Genomic DNA, 22,059 nt, shown 5'->3' with positions numbered 1-22,059 from the left:
GTGTTGGACCCCTGCTGTCCTGGAGATGGCTGAACACACCTGTGTGCCTATGGAAAGTGCTGAACAAATCCCTTGATTTGCTTTGCTTGCATGCTTGACTTTCACTATCTCTGTCTGTATCTCAACCCAGAAGTTCCCTCACTTTAACTCTTCTGACTCCCCCATTCTCATTTCTCTTAAGAGGATTGACTTGAGTGGCTGCTTAGCTGCTAGCTGGGGTTAAACCACAGCAGTGACAAAGACTGATTTTGCTTTTTTTAGTAGGATTTTTTTTTAAAATTCAAGTTTTTATTCAATGAACTGATGACAAGTAAAAGATAATATTTTTTGACTAAAATTTTTTTTCACATTCTCAAAGAATTTCTTAATACAAATCTGGCTAGGGGAGAACCTTCCAACTTACTTCATATCTTAATCAAGGTTTCATACATTTCCAGATTTGTATTTCAGCCCCTTACCTAGATATGAGCTATGATTTCTGTCCTGTAGAATCTTCTCAAACACATGGCTTGGAAAGGTGGTGGCTCTGTCTGAAGACTCCTGAACTACTGTTCCACTCCAGTCATAGGCCCCAACTGCACCCAGCAGCAGAACATCCTTTAAAAAAGGAAAGTCTTCATTTTAGAACTACCTGATTTAGAAAAAGTGTGAGCAAAGCTGAAGGTCCTATGCGTAGCTTCCTACGTCACTGTGCCTAAGCCAGTGATGCAGACTAAAGCCTGCAGGCAGCTGATTGGAGCTACTCATAGTTGCTTCTTAGGTGCAGGACTTTACTGTCCCATTACGAGGGATTATCACTCTTCTACTGCAAGAGGATAAGTGACTGCTTTGGTTCCCATGGCACTGCAAATCATGATAAAATGGGCTTATTTAAACACTGTGATCATTTCCTATGTCTGTCCACACTGGGCTTGTGCTTGCTAAATCCATGCTTTTATGCACCCACGATCCTCAGAAGACTGAGGATCACACAAATGCAGCTGTACAAAAAAGCTGAAGTCCCTTTCTCGACAACAAAAGTGCCAATGACAGCACAGAAAAGCTGATGTGAATAGATACAGTTTAATTCATTACATAAGGAGATGTTCTTGAGAGAAGAGTTAAATCTAAAATCCAAATTAGCACAGCTCATTATACAGAATACTTCATACAGAAACACTTAATCTTATACTCGTACACAGAAAACAAACACAGTTCAGTTTATTCAAGTTATTAAAATTCTTCACTAAACGGACACACTGTTACAGAAAACTGCAATAAAATTGATTGTGTTATTTGCCTGAAAACATGCCCATATTTTTCTCATTTTTTTCCATTTCTTAGAATCAACTGCTTCAAAATTTAAAACTTCAATTTGTGCAAATACAAATTCAGTTTTATAAAAATTATTTCATTCATCTTTAAGTGTTATGAGAAAGAAATAATCTTCTGGTATTTTCAGTTGAAAACTGTTTGAATCACATTTGGATTTCATAAGAATGGCTTATTTGATAATCTTGAAATTGGTTAGCACTAAAATATATCTGATATTTTGGTTCTAATTTTTAAGTGAAATATGCTTTAAACAAATATAATTAATTTTATAATTTATAGAGAAATTATTTTCTCTTAAAAGAGATAAGATTTGATTTATTTATATTTTGGTAGCTGCCTACCAGCTTTACAATATAGCTAGTCAGAAACAAGGAGGATTTATATTTTTCTTGCTACGTGATTCAGAAATCACTGAAATTATTGTATTAACACATCTCAAAATTAGTACCCAAAACAAACTATTATGCAACTATACTTATTAATATATATTTAAGTAAAAAAATGAAACAATAATTTGATATTCTCCTGCTTGTAAAAAGTTTTAAAACTGGACACTGTGTTTTTATTCCTCTTTTCTTACACTCATGTGTAAATATGTGCACCTATTTGTACCATTAAATAATTAAACTCACATACCTTTTTTTGTGAGTAATATGCACTGAAGCCCACCTGTGACATTTCCATTTGGAAGGTATCACCTTGGTCAGTACCTGGTAAAACAGATATGCATATATGGTTATCTCTACATAAACACACAAAATCCAGTCTTGCTGCCTCTGAGTTTAGCTATATAGGGGCCGTGTATATCCACCAATTTGGCTAAAGCATTTACAAGCAATGGAAATCAGAGCTGGTAAACAGTAGAAAATTGGAGGATTTAATGGCAAATTGATAAGATGGAGCCAAGAGCCATGCTATAAGTTTCTTCCAAAAAAAGGGCAGAAGGTGATGCTCAAGATGGTTTGAATCAGTTTGCACAGTCTTGCCATTGTGGCTGGTCTCATTTTGTGTTTCCCAGGAAGCATTAACACACTGAAATTAACAGCTTTAATGACTGTATATTCACAACTTCCAAGCAGAATAGGAATTTTTATTTTCGTATAGGACTTAAAAAAACCTGTTGCAATTGTACTGTGACATCCATTTCCTAAGCTAGATGGATAGGAACTCAGTGGGAGCACTCAGTAAAAATACTTATTCTCTTGCTTTGAGTAGCAGCATGGGCCTAGCAAAGAATAAATGAAGGTGAAAGAGAAGGGAAGATTTCTTCCTGAGCACAGGAAAGTGGCAGACATAAGCTTCTTAGGGAGTTGAGGGCAGGTTACACATCTCCAAGGCCAGGTCTGAATTTAACTTAAATGAAAAAGCTGGCTTTTGGGACAGCCAAAGTATCTCAGTGTCACCTCTGCAACACCTTCCTCTGAGCAATACACAGGAGAGTGGGTGGTACTAGGGAGGGGGCCTGGTAGGCACGACACAAATTGCTTTTTCAGTTCTGTAACCCAGTCTGCTGGTTTGCTTTGTTTGGGTTGTGGGTTTTTGTTGGCTTGGTTTTTTGGTGTTTTTTTTCTGTTTTTGGTTTGGTTTGGTTTTTTGTTGTTTTTCTTTTTTTAATTTAAGATATCTTAGGATTCACGCAGGTAAAGCTCACAAGCACAAAGATACCTTTATTTTTCTGGTGGTAAAAAATACATTTGCATATGGAAAAGCTCCCAAGTCTAAAGCCCATGATATGATAGAAATTTTCATTAGCTGGGGAATGTTTTCCCCAAACTGCATAAATTAACTTAAAGCTCAGGCTAATTAGGGGTGGAGTAGCTGGGGGAGCACCTGTGAAAACCAGAGCCCTTCTGGTGAGCAGAGAGCAACCTGCAGCTCAAGCTACCCCCTCACTTTCACAATACTGCACCAAACTGAAGCTAAATAAAATCCTATGCTTGTCAGCTGGGAGAATCTGATCTAATTTTTCAAAGATGTTGAGTATTTTACCTTCTATACTAAAAATGCGTTCTCCAAGTGTTCCTGCTTCTTCCAGTAATGCAGCCTCAGACGACACATTGAAGAAATACTTTTCTGTTGGATGACTAGCAATTCCCTTGATTTCTTTAATTAAGTTTTTAGTATCAAGCTCATGCCTTATTAAGTATCCCAAAACCTTGTGTAGAGAAACAAAGAGCAACATAAGAAGAGAGAGATCATGGTGCTACTTAATTTCCTTCTGTATTATATTAGCAAATATTGTACATAGTTTCAAAAAAGTTACCTTTATTCATATTACTCAATTACTTATTAGAGTTCATTCCTATGCAAGGGACAATTCATACAGGAAAAGTACATAATGCCTGGCAAGGGAACAAATCACTGAAGTTGCTCAGGCAATTCTAGTCTTGCTTTTTAATCCAGTGAAAATTTCCAACAGTTCAGAGGATTAATGTGACTTTGCTTCAGTCTCACCAGTGTAACAATGTGTGCATTACATACCACTTTTGTATAAAACATGTGCTTTGATACATCCATAACAAAACAACCTCTCAAACATGCAGTAATGTATAATTTCAGTATTACTTACAGCAATGCCAAATCTGGTTATATTGTCTTCATTGCATTTACCTATCACTGTTTTCAAGTTGGAGCCATCATGTGATTCACCGTCTGTCACAACAACCATGACTTTTGTGGCTGTCGGGCGTCCTCCCGACTCAGCTGAGAAGGCATACTGTCTGTTATAAAACATTGGGTTTGTCACACATCAATCCATAAAGGATGGAATCCAGCACATATACTGTAATGGATGTGTCCATTACTTAGAATTAGAACAAGTTACTTCTGTAGTGCATAAGAAGCAACTTGGAATGCCAACAGGAATCAGCATCACCAAGCTCAGAAAAGAATGGAACAGATTTAATAATAGGCTTCTCAATACTACAGCAATTATTGGCTCCATTGAAAGCTGAATTTGTTCCTATATAAAATTCTCAAGTTCATCTAATTCAGCATGTATTTTGCCCTCGAGTTCTGTACTTGATTAAACTTCAAAACAGCATCTTCTGTTGAGAAATTGACCTAGTTTGTATATGTGCCCAGAGTCTAAAACATTGGTTTAAATTTTCCCTATTTTTTCACACTCATGGTCCTGCAGTGACAAACAGACAACAGAAAAGAGGTTTTATTTTCTCTGCAATCAACCAAAGCCTGATCTGCAAACACAATTGTTACTGGGCCCACTGAATCCCTGGATAAACTTAACTTTTTTCATTTTTGTATCTTTCCTAAAACCTTGTCTGCTCTGATGCACTGTCATGTTTAGAGATATGTGACATAACAAGCAATTCTGTTGGGTGCTAGAATTCCTTTAGAGCAGAGTTCAACTCTATGCTTTTCAGCAATTCTAGTTTACATATTCCTGTACCAGTCTGCATGGGACACTGTAAATGTACCTGATGGATTCTGCCTAGTGCTGGGAACCTACTCCAGAGGCGCTGGGTACATGATCTTCCAGTGGGAATGAAATTCAAGATGTTCTCATCACCATGTAAGTTATAATAGTTGCATAGTAAATCATCAATGCAGCTCACCTTGCATTGTCAATGGCTTTGAAAGTATTAGTGAGATCTCCTCCCTTCTGAAACGTTTTCTCCATTGCTTTAACAACCTCATCCTTGGTTTGATATGTATTCAAGTTGAAGACTACTCGAGGATCATTAGCATACTGAATTAAACCCACCTATGCAATTAAAAAAAACGGTGTTAGATTATGATGCTTTACAATTAGTTACATAGAATCATGGTGATTGCTTATGCGTCAGGCTGGTGTAAAAAGTCTGCAAATGCACAGTTCCCTTTCAACACATATACAACCAATTAATATTAACACATTTGAAAAGCAAAGAAAGCTAAAATGCTCTTGCACTTTGTATCATTTGTTATGGGCTACAGTATGTTACTGCAAATGATCTGAAATAGTAGACATTAAATGTTTGCTTGGTTACTTCCGGAAGGGTTGATGGATAGCAATAATACAAGGAGCTCTGGGAAAAAACCAGAAAATAGCAATAGTTCTACAAGCTGACAGCACCTCAGTCTCATTTCTTCTAAGGAAGTCCTAAAGGTTAGTTACTTTACAGCACTGCAAACCCTACTTATTTTTAATATAGGTGAAGCTAAAGATGTAAGATAAGATGTGCATTTAAAACAAAGGGAAAAAAGAGAAGATGCTAAAGGTGAGGTTCAGAAGTAACTGAGCAGGAAGCCTAGCTTTTAAGCACCTCACTTCCAAAGTAGCCAAAGGAAGAAGGCAGCCTTTGGGAGAGAGATTTCCAGTGCCCCAGTCTTTGTTCTCAGAACTGTTTAGGGAAAATGGACAACTGTAAAGACAGAATATGTTTAAAACAAAAAAGGCAATAACATTTTCCTTACCATCATCAAATCAAAAGCAAAAAAAACCCTCAAAGATCAGTGAGTAAAGCAGCAGGAAAAGTTCCTGTTTTAAAGATGCAGCTTTGGAAAGTAAGAGTCATATGAAACGTCCATTAAAAGTATGTTCTACTTTTATCACATCCCCAAAGACTATTTTCAATTACTTTTACATCTAATGCGTGAAAGAGATCTGACTCCCCTAGATACAACACAGACTTCTATTTCAGTTAATTTATGTTTTGGATCAAATTACTAATCCCTTTTGAAATAGGATAACTATGAGATAAAATTCCCAACACTGAGTAGGATAACCAAGTAGGATAATTTGTGTCTTTGATTGAGGTACTGTAGTTACACAAAATCATGTTTGGTTTTCTTTAAAATTGGTTGGTTTAGGTTTTGTTTGGATTTTTTTGGTATTTCTCAAATATGTCTTTAACTTACCTGGGTCTTGTTAAGGCCTATGTCTAAGCCTTGTACAAATTTTTTCAAAAACGCCCGCACTGCATCCCAGGGATAAATGCTGTTTGACTCATCACAAACCACCACAACATCTATAACAGAGGAACACTCTAAAACAAAAATAGGAAATGGACATTAAATGCATCTGCAGCCTCAATATACTGCTCAGTTAAATCCAGAGGTGCCTATTTAGGTTTCACACAGGCAAAACTTCAGATCAGGAGGCTTTGCCAGAATGAGAACTCACGATAGGAGAATACGCAGGTTTTAAGCCTGCACTGGCATAATACCTCTGTATACAGATGATTAAGACCATATTTACATCAGCATTGGGTTGCAATTTGTCAGTCTTTGCATATCAATCCCAGGATTTTGCTTTTGGCACATACTTTTTTCTTTAAGATATCAAAATTAACAGTCCCCAGCACAATATCTCTTGATTTTGTTTGATATGTTTGTTTGTTTGAAATTGAATCTGTTTTGAACATGTTGCCTTACTTTGAACAGCTGGAGAAAAGCTTCTTAGGATCTCAAAACTTGGGCTGATTTCAGAACAAACTCCTGTTGCGTAGTATTGTCTTCCACACTGCTGTGCCCACAAGGGACCACAAGTCTTGAAAAAAATAGCAGCAAAAAGAAACGATAAAAATAACAGATACTTGTCTCACCATATCTATACACAAAGCTACCACCAGCAGGACGGCAGGCACATGGGATCAGCGAGGCTCTGTCGGTGCGGGCACAGCCGGCGTCACCCTCTGACCCAGCTCCCCCAGGAGCGCCATTCCCGCGGGCCCGCTGCAGCGCCGCCGGCGGCCGCCGGGTGGCGGCAGCGCCCCGCGGCCCGCCCGGGCGGGAGCGGAGCGGGACCGGGAGCGGAGCGGGGCGGCAGCTCGGAGCCCTCCGCAGACCTCCTCCCAGCGGGAATTCACCTCGCATCCACGGGGCGAGCTGCACCACCTCCCGCCTCGCGGTGAGCACCGTCCCATTCAGCCACACCAGCGGGAGAGGTCTGCCCCTGGCCGCGCATCCCCCCCGCTACGTGTTTTGTTGGCTTTGGGAGAAAATGACCCTGCTTCGCTGCTGGAAACGGTCTCCTGAAATAGAAGTATTTTCAGCTGGATCAACCTGCTGTCATTTACGTCTTTATACATTTTTATATGTACTGATAGCAACCACATATTAAGACGGTATCTTGCCGTGAGAATATAGGGGGAGCTGTGTGTGTGTGTGTGTGTGTGTGGGTTGGGGTGGCGAGTCGATGTGGGTGTATTTCCTTGTTCAAAGAAAACATTATAAACTCGAGGAAATAAACATAACCTCTACATAACCTCTCTCCAACCGTTCTGTGAGAAATTATAGCTTCCTTATATATACACTCTGGTTGCACCCACCTTTATTTAGGAAAAGAGGGACTTTTCTCAAGAATACCAGAGAGCAGAAAAAAGTAAATTCAAAAGTAAGTTGAAAATGAGCTAAATCACCCACTGGTTTCTCACTGAGAGACAACATCAAACTATCCTAAGATATTTGACCAGATGGCGGATTTTCTAGATGAGAAAGGAAGTATATCCACATTATTTGATCCTGAGATAAGTGCTTTTTATAGCTGCTACACGAGGCATGGTTTGCTCATACTGAAAAAGATAGATTTTTATAGAGGTGAAAGGTACAAAATAAATCATCTCTTTGAAGCTGGAGGAGAGTTACTAGCCTTTAAAATTAATAAAAAGTTCTTTTTAGATCAGTCTTATTTGCCCATTTTCTAACTTTTTTTCTGTATTGGTGGTAGTTCAAGTAATGTCAATCTTGGAGCAAAAAGCAAAAGTATTCTAATAATTTTTGTTGATCATCTGAGGAACAAAAAAGGGGAGAAATTAATGTTCTAGCATTTGCTTAAGTCAGAAATTTAAGATGCATCATTACTGAAGGGGAGATCACATATCAAGGACAGATGAACTTGAAAGGCACAAAGTTATAAAGGGGCAGAGACTTGCCCTTCAGGACTAACATTAGGAAATTGGGCATAAACTGGAAGGTAATTGAATGGAAGGGAGAAAAGCGCATGGATTGGGCACAGGATGACTGCAGGGTATCTGCAAACATGCGGCCAGCATACAAAGCAAATATGGCTTAAAGATGTGTGACAAGAAGCTATTGAGTCGGAGAAATACCAAGTACACTGTAGTGCCCAGGAAAGACTCAAATGGAATACAGCAGAGACCTGATCACTGATGTTTGAGAGAGACATATTTTAAAAAGAACATTTCAGCCAAAAAACTCTGTATTTGTTTAGCAAGGCAAAGGAGAAAGGTGGTTGTGAGCTGTCAGATAGAAAAGGGAGATTTTACATGCAGGGAGATGAGAGCTGCTGCTTTCAACTAAAGGCGCAGCACTGCCCAGTAAACAATCTGATAAAAATATAGATTGGAAATCCAGAAAAACTTTGTTAACTGTCAGTGAAATTCTTCAGCACCTCTCCAACAGGACTAAGCATGCCTCAGAAAAATGTAATGAACGTGTGGGAAATTACTGCCTTGTACTTAGAATACCTGTGGGAAGCATTCCCCTGCCATCCAACAGCCGAACCAGCAGGACTCAGGAGCTGCAGCACAGACATGCCAGCCTGAAGTCACACTCCCAAGCCAAAGAGCCCAGGGACTGAGCACCGGGACAGGAAGATGGAGGCTGAGAGAGGCCACAGGAGGAAGGAGAATGGTGAGCTGGGAGGAGGAAACCCTGAAATAACCCCCAAAGCCATCACACAGGCCAGCTGCCACAGAGAGCGTCTTGGAGCAAAGTCCCAGCTGAAAGCAGCTTGCAAATACAAGCAAGCAGTCCATGCATGGGGTTCAACACCTGCCACAACTAAGCCATGGGGCTTTAGGTATTTGTTGAGGTTGAGTCCCAGATAAGCACCTGTCTCCAGTACCTTGTTCTCCTTATATATAAAAAAAAAAAAAAAACTCTTGTTGATGAAGATGTGACTGTTTATGTCTTAGAATTCAACCTGGCTTTTTGTAGGTTTGTTTCTTTTTTTTTTTTAATCCATGCAATTTAAGGAGAATCAATCAATAACGTGGATCAGGAAATACTTTTTAACGGAGAGAAGTTCAAATGTTATTAGAAAATACAAATTTCCCTGCATGAGACATTTTAAAACACTGAAGTTACTCATACTGACTAAAAGTGAGTGTGCATAGGACATTAACAGTAATTGAAAGTATTATTCAGGAGAGAGAATAAGATTTTTTTAATCAAGGCCTTTTCAAGCCACAAGTCAGGAAAATTACTGTTGCTGTAGTTTGAAGGTATGATTAACTTTACTCATTACATGAGAACTGCTGGAAAGGTTGGAATGAGGTGTACTTCTAAGTACTTCAGTAAACTGAACTACATGTTAATGAATACTTGAATATTTTTGTGATTACTAGGAAGACACATTGAAAAATACAAAGCTTAAGGACACCCTAGAGCTCTTATCTCTGTATTTTGTTGTTTTACTTACACACTGCACATGGCTACATCAAACTGAAATACACCTACACACCAAGAGTTTTCATGCTTATGATTAGGATCATAAAATAGCATATTAAAGAGGCATCCATTTCCTTTCAAATAAGAATTCTATTTTGCAGGCTCCTAGCACAGTGGTTTGTGAAATATACTCTGAGAAAATGCCAAGGTCACTAACCAAATAAACACATGACAAATCCAAGGGAATAGAGAAATACTGACACCTCAGGAGAACAGTGCCTGTGCAAGTGTGAATGATAGAGGAGAGATTATATAAAGTCCACTGAAAGTACAATCAGAACTATACAAGACTGCATTAAATAATTTAATGGCAAAATATTCTTGCCTATATTGTCTGACTTAAATTACTGAGACATTAATTAGGATAAGATGTTTAGATAAACAACAAAGGAGAGATCTCACAATTTTCCTGCATTAATGATACGTTTCACAATTTATTTTGGACCCTAGGTAATTGCAGTGGGATATAGAAATCCATGCTCCATAATAAAATACATTTAGCTTGGACTTATGAAAAAATGTGGAGAATTCTGGTTTCTTAATTCTCTTCAGGAATTTCTGTGTGTACTACATATGATCTTGATACATACCAAAAATCCTCCAGTTTTTGAGTTCTGTATCAGAGTCAAGCCAAGGTTCATGTCCTCTTTAATTTCAGTCACATTTGGAATATTTATTAAAGCTGAAATAAAATTAGATTAAATAATTGCAGAATAATAAATAAGATGTAGAAGCAATTTACAAATATAGAATTTGTTTCAAAAACATGATTTTTCATAATGTAAGGCGGCTTTTCCAAATGGCTGCATACAATTCTGAGACAAAAGAAACAAAAGCCAATGTCTGGGGGAAAAAATTGCTAACCATCAAATATAGAGACTGATTACGTATGGCCATTTAGAGTATCTGCCCTCAAGAGAGCTGAAGGCAAAAGAGAGAAAGAAACAATCTACCTATTGCATGTTTTTGGCTGGCTGAGTAGATGCAGCTGAGTAGCTACTGTTAAATTCCTCAGGACACCAGACTCCTCTGATCCAGTATCAGGCTTTAGACAAAAAAATGGAAGGGACAGGGGAGGGCAGAAATTATCTGCACCACAAATAATCAGAAAGGAGGCATCTCAGCACACCCAGCTGCCTCATATTTTCACTGTATCCAGACTTGAACTCCATTTTATAACTAGCTTGCAAACACAGACACACACGCCTACCTGGTTTAGGCAGGACAGGGACAGGCACCTGCCCCTGGATGCCAGCAGGGAGCCTGCACCCACCAGCTTTGGGACCCACAGTGCTCCTGCCCCTTGGCTGGAGGGTAAAGACCCCAGGTGCTCCAGTGGGTGACACTGAGACCCCAGTGCCTCCAGCACCTGAAACCACCTGGCCTGAGTCCAGTGGCAGGCACCAATTTTTGCTCAGACAGACACATCTCATCAGCGCTGAGGCCTTGCAGCACACACACACACCTCCACAGAATCTGAGATTATGCAGACAGCTAGTTAAGGAAAGTTTTAATAAGGTAGACTGGCCTCATACAAACACAAGGGAAAACTGAACAAGTGCAGCAAGACACTGTTAGAACGTACCTTGTAAATTCAATTTTTTACATGTGTTTTTGGACACACCAACAGGACATGCATATATATCTCCAGTTCTGTTCACAGGATAGCCACTCCAGGGTGAACCAACTAACAACCTAAAGGAAAAGGAACTTCATTAGGTCCTTAACCATACTGAAAAAGTTCAGCAGCATTGCATGGCACACTATGGGTACGAGATAGAGAGGCTTTCACGAGCACCCAAGGCATTCAGGTGTGGGAATCTTCTCCAGAACTGTTCCAAAGTTTTACTTGCATGTCAATACACTGCACTGGATTCACCAGGGGCAGCTTTGGTGGAGAAGAATGGGAGAGTCTTTGGGGATTCATCTGCCTTCCAACACGTGTACCATTTTTAATGTGACATTATGTCATAGGTCAGAAGAAATACAGTGAAGGTACTAATATACATAGAAACATAAAAATATATATGTTGGGGATCAAGATATATATTACTTATTGTTCCATCAGCTAATGGCTAACTGATTCCTTTTACATTATTCTTTTAACTGATAGAAGCATTTTCTACAGGATCTTCTCAGCAACAATAAAACACTTATGTCTGAGCTTGAGCACTACCACACCTTGATAACACTGAATCAGAAAGAAAATACTGCAGGTTTTAACAATCTGCTCCATAAAGTCTGTAATCCTGAACAAGAAAGTTAATACTTAGGATAATTTTGCCTGCAACAAAAAGTGATTCATGTTCTCTGACTCATTTGTTCATCTGCCATAAGGTTTCCCCCCAACATCTGCTCAAGACTCTTATCTGAAAGCCTTCACAAAACTGTTTAGTTCACCTTCTTGGAAAACTGCTTAAGGACACCTAGTTTCATCAAAAGTCTCTAAATGATGGTCTCAAGGGTTATTAAAAATAAACCAGATTATTGAAAAGCAGGGACTGTGGGTATTTGCTCCAGCAGCAATATGACTTTATTTTCAAACAGAAAAAGCCATGGTAGTAAGTAATGCATTTTGGAGACTGTAGGAAGACAAGCAATGGGGCCCCAGTAGAGAATATTGAATTCACTTAGAAATAATCTTTTTTTAGTCCATCAATAGGTTGTTTAAAGCAAAATTGCTATTCTCTAAAATTTTACAGGTGGCTAACACAAATATATCTTGTGCTATTAAAAAAATTGTGAAATTATTATATTTTAAAGCAATTTCTATATATATCATATTAACTTTGTAGGGATCATCTGATTTTACTGTTGTGATGTTAGTTTGAATAAAATGGTTATGATAATAAAGAGTTTTAGATGCACATGAAAGAGTTTTAGACCTTTTGAGTATGCTCAGAGAAAATACTGCTAAACTGCATTTTCTTTTTTAAGTTTATTCCACCTTGATGAAACACAAATAACATTATTGTATCGATTCAGCTGGGGGTTTGGTTTCAGATTCCCTTTTTTGTGTGTCTGGGTATTTTAAGAATGCCTAATTCCTTCTCAATTACCTTGTTGGAAAAGGGTGATCATGCAGGCAGCAGGAACAGGATTTTGTGTACTTCTAGCATCTCTAAATATGCAACTTAGCTTCATAAAAACACCTCTTCTATCAAAACAATTGCAGTAGCTGTGAGGAGGTCTCTAATTTTCTTGGTATTTTATGAATGTTTCTGAGCCTTTTCAGCACAATGGAAACCAGAATCACCACAGCTTAGGACCAAATAAATAGAGCTCATAAGCAGCTACTGCACTGGTCGTGTGCCAAGAGATAACATAATCTGCAAATACTTGCAGTGACACAGAGGGCTGGAGTTGGTCAATAGTAGGAGGAAGAAGGAGGAAGAACAGGAGGAAGACATGGTGTTACACTCTCTCACCTTGCTAGGTACTACTGAGTTAGGTACAGGCATAAAATGCTAACTGGGCTGATGGGAGGGAAGGGTTAGGAGTCTTCGTGGAAAGAGGAAAGAGCTTTAAAATGGATGGTAACACTGTGTGTGCAGTATCTGAAACTGGAACAGCTTTCCATCATTAACTGTCAAACTGAACATTGCACTGTGTACATTTATAAACACTGGCAATTTTTCATTAAGTTTCCCAGAAGACAAACAGATTTCAGTTCTTGTAGGATAACAGCTACTGTTCAGAAAATGGCCTTGTATCTTGGAAATACCACCTGCATCCTTTTTCATCCGGTCATGAAACTCACTGTGAATCTCTGTGTTGTGCTGACACTTCTCTGCAGGCACAGGTTTTCCTGGGAGCCCAGAGCACACAGTTTCACTCACAAGAGTGAGTGAGAAGAGAAACAGAAGCATGCTTGAGCACTAGCTGACGCCAAATCCAAGCCAATCTCCAAGCTAACTCCAAGCTCCACCCCTGCTATTGGCATAGAAACAAACATGATCCGTGCTCTATTCTAGCATTTGCTAAAAGCTGTTCTCTCCTTTACAGCATGCATACTTTTGCTCATTCCATGGGAATTATTTGCCTCCTATTTTCCCTGCCCTCAACATTTATTGCAATCCAGACATCTGCTTATACCAAGGAACTATCACTTAAAACTTGATACTCACAAGATAATTTTACTTTTGCTACCCCTGAAACTAACAGTGGGGTTGCTGCATAGTACAAACAGGAAAATATAAGACAAAATGAGATGAACTTTTCTCATTTTAAATCCAGATTTAAATCTATACCAAATAAAGAAATTTGTCTTTCATTTGTCCTGCACTCCTCACAGTTTACTGGGACTTACTTTATTCATTTATTTTTCTGTGTTCCTTGTAGATTTGCAGAGTTTGTGAATCTCAATGTCATACCTATATTGCAGGCCAAAATATTGCCACTCCATACACAGAATTCACACTTAGAACTGACTGTTACTGAAAGTGATTTTCATAAATCAACAGAGCTCTCAAACCCGTGGCATTATTTGACTTAACTAGTCTAACCTGTCATCAATACATACCTGAGAAGAAATTATTAACTGACTTATGCCAAGCTTAGCCCTCTACTTTTAACTGTCAGCTTTAAAGGCTTTAGGAAATAACATAATTTCTATTTCTTTTGTATTCTTTGCCTTACTTAATGTTTAATACCAGCCTTAATCTACATAAGAAATCAGAAAGCTCTACTTGCTGATTAACGTAAACCATTACAGTGAGGAATTACACAACATTGCTCTGGGAAAATGCACGTGTATCTTTCTGAAACGTCAGAAGTGAAGACAGCAAGGGAGTATCTGGCTAGCATCCTGCTAACTACAATTTTTTTTTTTACTGTAATTAGACAGGATACATGACACAAACCGAAACGGAATATATCAGGAAAGAATGCAAGAAAGCAGTACGGAAATACTTGAAAATGCTTGTTTCCAAATAAACTGTGTCATGTATAATGTAGTATGGCTCTTTTTCAGCCATGTGCTAAATATTTATTTTCACAAAACCCCTTTATATGTCCTTGCAGACCGTCTTTACAAAATACTATAGTGAGTATAATGTAATATTGCTACTGATGTTATTATTCATCTCCCTAATCATTCTACAACACTGTGTACAAAGCAATGGCACTAGGAAGTCAAATGAAGTACAGCCTTACCACACAAGCTGTAGGAGTGGCAGATCAAAGTACAACAGGAATTATTTCTGGGAAATTACACCATGACAAAGCCAGTAATCAGCAAACTGTGATGTAGCAGAAAGCAAAATCAGAATTCATAGTAAAGGGCTGAATTCCCAGCTGTTGCCAGAGCATGTTTTGTATTTTCTAGTTTCTTTATTTTTGTCTTCTCTCTTCTCTTCTTTTATTGTGTTGTGTTTTGTTTTCTAAACACAAAGATGGCTAATAGGAAAATAAGAGTAGAAAGAACCTCTTAGATCATCTGGCCTTTTTCCTACAATTACAGGAAGTGATGAGCAGATATGAAGACCAGAAAACTCTTCATGCTCATAGATGCTTCTCTGCACACACTAAAACACTTTTCACCATCTAAAACTTTTGATCCTTTTAAAAAGAATTAGAAGTTCAAAAACTACAGTGAGCTATGGCAAGAGAGTTTGAATGATAAACTCAGAAGTCCTAGAAACAAACAACCAGAGCTTCTGCAAGCAGGAAAAGGGCAAACTGTGGTGCATGCAGTCGGGGAAACAAAACTGGGTAAAGAACTCAGCATTAGTAGTGGTTCTGGCACTGAAAAGACAGAGCTGCAACAATGGCAGCTTCTGTTAGGAGGGGAAAAAAAAAAAATTAAAATATCCTCCTCAAAAGAAATGGCCTTCCTCATTAAAATCAGAAAGCTTTGAAAATGTACTGATTTCAATAGAAGTACATACAGAAATGTGTCTTTTTGGCAAAATGTCTTATCGGTCTGAAGAGGCCGTACAGAACCTCAGGAGAAAGGCCACTATATTTGGTGACCAGTGAACAGTAGGCAATGATTTCTCAAAATACTTTTGATAGTGAAATAATTATGAGATACATCAGTAAGTGCATTTTGTGCACTTGCTTATTGTGTCATTAGTGACATTCGAGATGAAACAAAATATTTAAAGACAAAAATCCTACAATATAAATTCAAAACCAAAATAATTTTTAAAATTGCAAATTCTAAGCACACAGACACAGCTGAGCATGTATCTGAAGACATGTGTGTAAGAAAAAGCATTTCACAGCTATCTACAACTATTTCAATCTTCCTCACCTGAGGAAGCTATAAAATCAACTATCAGCATGAAGTAAATGTGGCTACATCTGAGGAATATACTGTCAGATACTGTTCAGGGAATGTGCATTCAAGATGAATTTGATAGGGTACAATCTGGCTTTCTAAAAAATTATATTTATAAAACAACAGAAATTTAAGTCTCAATTTAAGATTTAAGACCTCTTGACAGGTAGAACCACAGCATAAACTGAATTATGTTTTGATGGTGGCTAATTACTTGTGTGATGAACTGCTTTTCTAATTGATGAGTTTTCATTGGTATTCACAATTTTCCTCAAGTTCATTAAAGACTCCTGTTTTAAAATTCCCATCAGAAACTGTGAAAAGCTTGAGCTGTGCTTGACTTGCAAGTTTTTCCTTATTTATGAGTATGACACGCCATCAAGGCTCATCAATGCACAGCAGATCAGTGCCCAGTTATACTAGATCCTGTCTCTAACATAAAAAGTCTTCCTTGGTGGCTTGTGCCACAGCATCCCAACATGTACCAGACTCTTTAATAGTCCTGCATTCCCTTTTGGACTGGCTTCCCTCTTCTCTCTGAACTCATCTCCAAGCAAAAGTGAAAACCAGTAACAATTCTGCAAAAATTCTTTCTTTATCATTTCTTTAGTTCTTACAGCCTCAGGAGATGCACCTCCCAGAAATACTGCTGAATAATATAACTTCCATCTGCTGTATCTCTCCTTTGTACTCTTTGTGAGAGCACAGGAGGTTTTTTTTAAGCTGTATTTTATATAGCACCCTGTGAACTTATCAAGCAAAATCTAGAAAGTGATAAAATTTCTTGTGGACCTCAGATTCTGGATAACCTCCCTTTGGGGAGAGATGGCACCCCAGCAGTGCAGTGAGCAGCCCCTTCTCTGTGCCTGGACAGAGTTTTCTGATACATCACATTCTTGCTGCCAACAGTGACGACATCTTCACAAAAGCATATGATGATAAACGCTCCCCTCAGACAGAAAAATAACCCTGATCTTATCTCAGACTGTTTATCTTGTTCCCAGTTCAGCCATGTCAACAAGAACTCTGCGCATGGGCTACAGCCTCTGCATTGCTCATAGGAGGAAACAACTCTACTGAACAACTTGAAAGAGATGGAATGTTCTATTTGGGTTGGGGTTTATTTTTGTCTATTTGGTTGTGTTTTTTGCTTTGGGTTTTAATTTGTTTGTTTGTTTTTAGTAATGCACACAAGAAAAAGCTCTATTGTCCCAAGAGAAAGAAAATAGCCTAGAAATTAAGAGAACAAGATAGTAGAACACGGTTCACATTTTTTTAAGCTTGTCTAATGAGTTTTTGAGTGGGAGACTGAAAAGGGCTTTTCTTCTAACAAGTCTCTAACAAGTCCTGGTTACTTTGAACACAAGCTGATGAAATTTCCCTGATTTTTGGAGATAGGTCAGAGAGTATGCAGTGAAAGAACTAATGGTGAAGTGCCTACATACAGAAGAGTTTACCAGATTCAAAATATTCATATACTTAGGAGAAAATTAGGTTGAACTCCATGATCATAAAGGTCTTTTCCAACCTAAATGATTCTGTGATTCTGTAAGGTAGGAAAAGTTAAACCAAAGTTACCAAAGTTACTTTCCTTTCCCTTCTATCCAGCGCACATTATCCAAAAGTGGTAGTGGAGGAGGAAAACAGGGAAATATAAAACATAAATAGCTTGAATGGATCAGGCAGCTATTGCTTATTCTGCAAGCTTTCAGAAAAACCCATTAGAAGTATAAAACACAACAATTTCTCTATGTATGAGGCAAAACCGTTCAATTCAGTACAGGCACACATTCCTGTTCTCCTTCAATGGCTTTACACAGAAGCTGAGTGGTTTGTTTTTTGTTTTTTTTTTTTTGTTTTGTTTTGTTTTGTTTTGTATTGTTTTGTTTGTTTTTTTGGTAGGTTGGAAACCTACTCAGCTGAAGGAAAGAAAATGCCAATATTTTAATTCGGAGACTACAGCTCTGGTCTTCTCTCGCTATGTCTCCTGGTCCCTGGAAGAAAACACTGCTGAGAAGTCAGAGTTGCACGTTTGCATGTGCAGCTGACAGCAGCGGCACAGTGCCTCTGAGCAGCGCCGCCACAAACCTCTCAGCTGCCTCAGTAACTCTGTGCTGGCTTTTCCAAACTTGAACTGCAAAATACATTTTCACGTGCGGCATCTTACTTTTTCTGTACTGAAAAAAGTGCAGTTACTGAGGCTGCTGTCACAAAAGCAGAACTGCCAGTTTGTTGCTGTTTGGGTTGTGACACAGCTCCAGTCCATGGAGGATGACTGGTCTGAAGTGTCTCAGCATACCATAATATGTACAATCTGGTGTAACTTTCTGCTCTAGACTTAAACCCATGTATACACAGCCACTGAAGAGCTCAGTCGTTCTCAACTGCTTTCAAAGACTTACAGTCCTTACACATAAAGATACCTTAAGATTTGTGCCTGCTGAGGTTGCAGAAGAGAAAACAACGTGTCTTCCACTAAATGTGTTTATTCCCAATAATATGTTAAAAGTTCTCATTTAAACCAACATTACTAGGAAAAATATTTTACTAATTGCTCATTAAGTCCAATGTTATGGCAACAGTGGATTTCAGGTCAAATTTTGTGGCTGAAGAGATGTAGCAAACACAAGACCTTGCTATATAGTGTTATCACATACATCCAAATACACCATCCCTTGAGAAGCAAACAGTTAATACTGTATCAGACACAAAATTATATCAATTTAATTTAATTTTAATATTAATAATTAAAACTCACTAGCCCTGATAATTTGTTTTGACCTTAACAAATGTTAAAATGGAAGAATATCCTACATATACATAAAGTGTAACAAAGATCTTCTGGTTACACAAAGGAAGGAAATGCAAGTTAGAATTCTAAAGAAACTGTAAGCCTAAGGAAATTAGAGTATTGGAGATAAAGTAAAAAATTACCATAAGAAAGACCTTGGGTTATATGGTGTTAAGGAAAAAGGCATAAATCATCACATGCATATGCTTTTAGAATATCTCAACTTTTGGTTTAATAACATTAAGTATTTATTTGTAAAAATATAGCTCTAATATAAAAACTAATTAGCCAGAATCTCTATAAATGAGATATGGAATTATAAAAGAAATACTAAGAGTTGCAACATTTTATACTTAACCTTTTAGCTGGACATAAACCCAGCCATTCAAAATGCTTACCATTTGCCTTGTTCATTTATAAACTGTTGAACTGCATATCCAAACTGCTCTCTTGGTGGACCAGAAAATATTTTTGCTTCCAGGAGCCCAACATTGTAGGCTTCACAGCATTTATGAAGAATGCCTGTTAACAGAAAGATTATAACAGAAGCAATTAAAGAAGAATTTTGATCCCAGTGAAAAAGGCTCTTCATCTGCGACAGCTCCCCCAACAGAAGAAAATAAATACAGCCTTTGACACATGCTTGAAAAAACTGTGATATTGCTACAGTACCCTGGCCATGTGAAATGCCTCTGTAGCTCTCTTTATGTGTGTTGCATTTCTGTGGGCAGAGATCAGTGACTCATTCACTGTTTGGCTTAACAAAAGTTGCAGCGTTACTAATGGGAATGTTTTAGCTGAATAGAAGCAAAATGTGTGATTCAGACGTCTGTTATCCTCCTTTACCTTCAGGCATGAGTTAAGCTTATGGCACAGCAAACACATCAACAGCCTGGTGAGGTACACTAGAATCACAGAATTTTTTAGGTTGGAAAAACCTTGCTGAACCACTGCCAAACTCACCAATAAATCATGTCTCCAAGTGCTACAGCTAAATATCTTTTAAAAACTCTCAGGGATGGTGATTCCATCACTTTCCTGGGAAGAGGATTTCAATACTTGACAACCTTCTTGGCCACCTGGGCACACCCTGGCTCATGTTCAGCTGCTGTCACCAGCACCCCCACGTCCTTTCCAGCCACTTTGCCCCAGCCTGTGGCACTGCCTGGGGCTGTTGTGACCCAAGGACAGGACCCAGCACTTGGCTTTGCTGAACCTCATACCATTGGCCTTGGCATATTGATGCAGCCTGTCCAGACCCTCTGCAGAGGATGTGAGGCAGATAAACACTCCCACTACCCAACTTGATGTCACCTGAAATCTGACTGAGCATGCACTTGATCCCCTCATCCAGGCAATGGAGATATCAAAGCGAAACTGAGCCTTGGAACACCACTTGTGACCATCCACCAGCTGGGTGCAACTCCATTCACCTCAACTTTTTGTGCTCAAACAAAATGCCCTGACTGTACCTGCTCATACTGTTTATATTTGAGTTTGCAGCACTGGAATAAAAGTGAGATTATCTGCTGCATCATAAAACCTAAATTTCTGAGTAATTTCATTATCATGCCAGAAGCCTTTGTTTTCAGTCCAAACAGTCTGAACAGTTGTCCAAACAGGAAAACTTAGAACTATAAACATGCAATGTAGAACAGCATTAATAAATTGTGACATTAACATTGCAATTCTACTTAGCTGTGGTTTTGTTCTTAATTGCTTTTCCTTGGTCGCTTATGTGCCTGGGTATAATGGCGTGCCATTCCATGCCATTTTGGAAGGAACCGGCTATGTGAACTGGGGACAAAATTGATTTTGTAGGACATGGGAGTCCACTCCTCATTCACAAAGGGCCTGATCTTTTTCTGATCAAGAACTGTAGGTTGATACCTAAGAGAATACGCACTGGGAAGGCTGCAGGGAAAAGACCAGACTCCCCTGAGGGACTCTGCTGTGAGTAGGTAACTCCTTCCCCAGTGTGGAGGTGGAAGAACTGAGACAACAGTGGGATTCCAGGAACAAGCTACAGCCCAACGGAGGAACACCTCAGAGCTCCTGAAAAGCGTCCAAAAATGGCAATGATGGAAGAAATAATGACTTGTGATTGCATTGTGCAGCCACTCCCTGAGGTTCCTAGATGAGGCAGGTTCACAGAGCTGCTCATGGGTTAAACAATGTCCCTCATGTTTCCCCTCCCTTCCTGTGTGCCCAGACAGAATGAGTTTTATCTGCTTTACACACAAATATGCCTCACCACGATTACTTAGTATGAGTCATTGTGTAGTAAAGAAGCAGCCTTTTCAATAATCCTTACAACAAAGATACTTTAAGGAGAGATGGCATCTTAAAAATATAATCTCAAATTCTAACCATTTCTCTAGTTTTGATGGGAGCTTACTGTTGGTATCACTATCTCCCAGGTCCCATGAGCAGTTTTGGAAGAGAGGTTAATAGGGTTTATATCAGCATGAAACAGCCCATCACAATAGCTGAATTGTAATAGTAAGAATGGTAATAAAATCATAGTGAAAATATTAAAATCACAATCACAGGTTTGCAGGCAAAGTTCATGACCTGTAAAAAGTGTATTTTGTACCCCTGCCCTCAATATTCAAAAAAGGAGGATCTCTAGCGGAAGACTAAATACAGCTCTAAAGGGTTACCACTTTTTAACCACAAATTCAAACAGGAAAGCATATATTAGTTATCTCAAACAACCACATCTACAGTCAGTCTCTGGAAAGCAAGAAGTCACCCATTGCTAGAAGATGGAGAAACATCCTTAGAGATAAATATATTTCTTGAGTCAAGCTATTTAAGACTGGAAAAGAGAATGTGTACAGACTCATTACCTTGTTTTGCAAGTCTTTTGACACTAAACACAACCTCATATAATCACAGTTTATGTCTGGGTTGTGAGGATAAGGAAATGGTGTATTGAGATAGTAATCAACAACTACCAGTAATTCCTTTGTGATCTAATATACTTGTATTTTATAAAAACATTTTTTCATGTCATTCCCTGTTTTGTTTTTTCTTTGTGTCTGTTGTTAAATTGTATTATCCTCAGTCAGAAATCAAGCATGATTTAGCAGTTTCCCATTCTCAAGAGACTAAACGAGACTATACCACAGCATCATCCTGCATGTAAATACTGAAGAAGAACCCTCCACATTTTATGTTGTACATGAAAATAAACCCTGGCTTTCAAACTTGAAAGATGGAAGCAATCTTGAATAATAAACAGTTCCAATCT

The 22,059-nt window shown here is 38.5% G+C and overlaps 1 protein-coding gene across 4 annotated transcripts in view; it reads right to left on the bottom strand.

The window, feature by feature from the left end:
- Positions 1 to 22,059, bottom strand: part of ITGA2 (integrin subunit alpha 2) — a 67,268-nt gene that overhangs the window by 29,005 nt on the left and 16,204 nt on the right. For 2 of the 4 annotated variants that reach the window (XM_030258974.4, XM_041711048.2), the window contains exons 2-11: positions 19,202 to 19,325; positions 11,315 to 11,424; positions 10,320 to 10,411; positions 6,691 to 6,805; positions 6,175 to 6,302; positions 4,890 to 5,038; positions 3,884 to 4,034; positions 3,304 to 3,469; positions 1,951 to 2,024; positions 459 to 597 (exon numbers count right to left, since the gene is read on the bottom strand). In XM_030258974.4, the coding sequence (XP_030114834.1) occupies positions 459 to 597; positions 1,951 to 2,024; positions 3,304 to 3,469; positions 3,884 to 4,034; positions 4,890 to 5,038; positions 6,175 to 6,302; positions 6,691 to 6,805; positions 10,320 to 10,411; positions 11,315 to 11,424; positions 19,202 to 19,325 (1,248 nt within the window). The other 2 variants (XM_032744575.3, XM_030258975.4) reach the window with 2 other exon arrangements.

The sequence above is a fragment of the Taeniopygia guttata genome, chromosome Z, assembly GCF_048771995.1.
Source record: "Taeniopygia guttata chromosome Z, bTaeGut7.mat, whole genome shotgun sequence".
NCBI classification, from domain to species: domain Eukaryota; kingdom Metazoa; phylum Chordata; class Aves; order Passeriformes; family Estrildidae; genus Taeniopygia; species Taeniopygia guttata.
The sequence above is the reverse complement of the archived record's forward strand: the minus strand, read 5'-3'. Positions and strand labels throughout refer to the sequence as shown.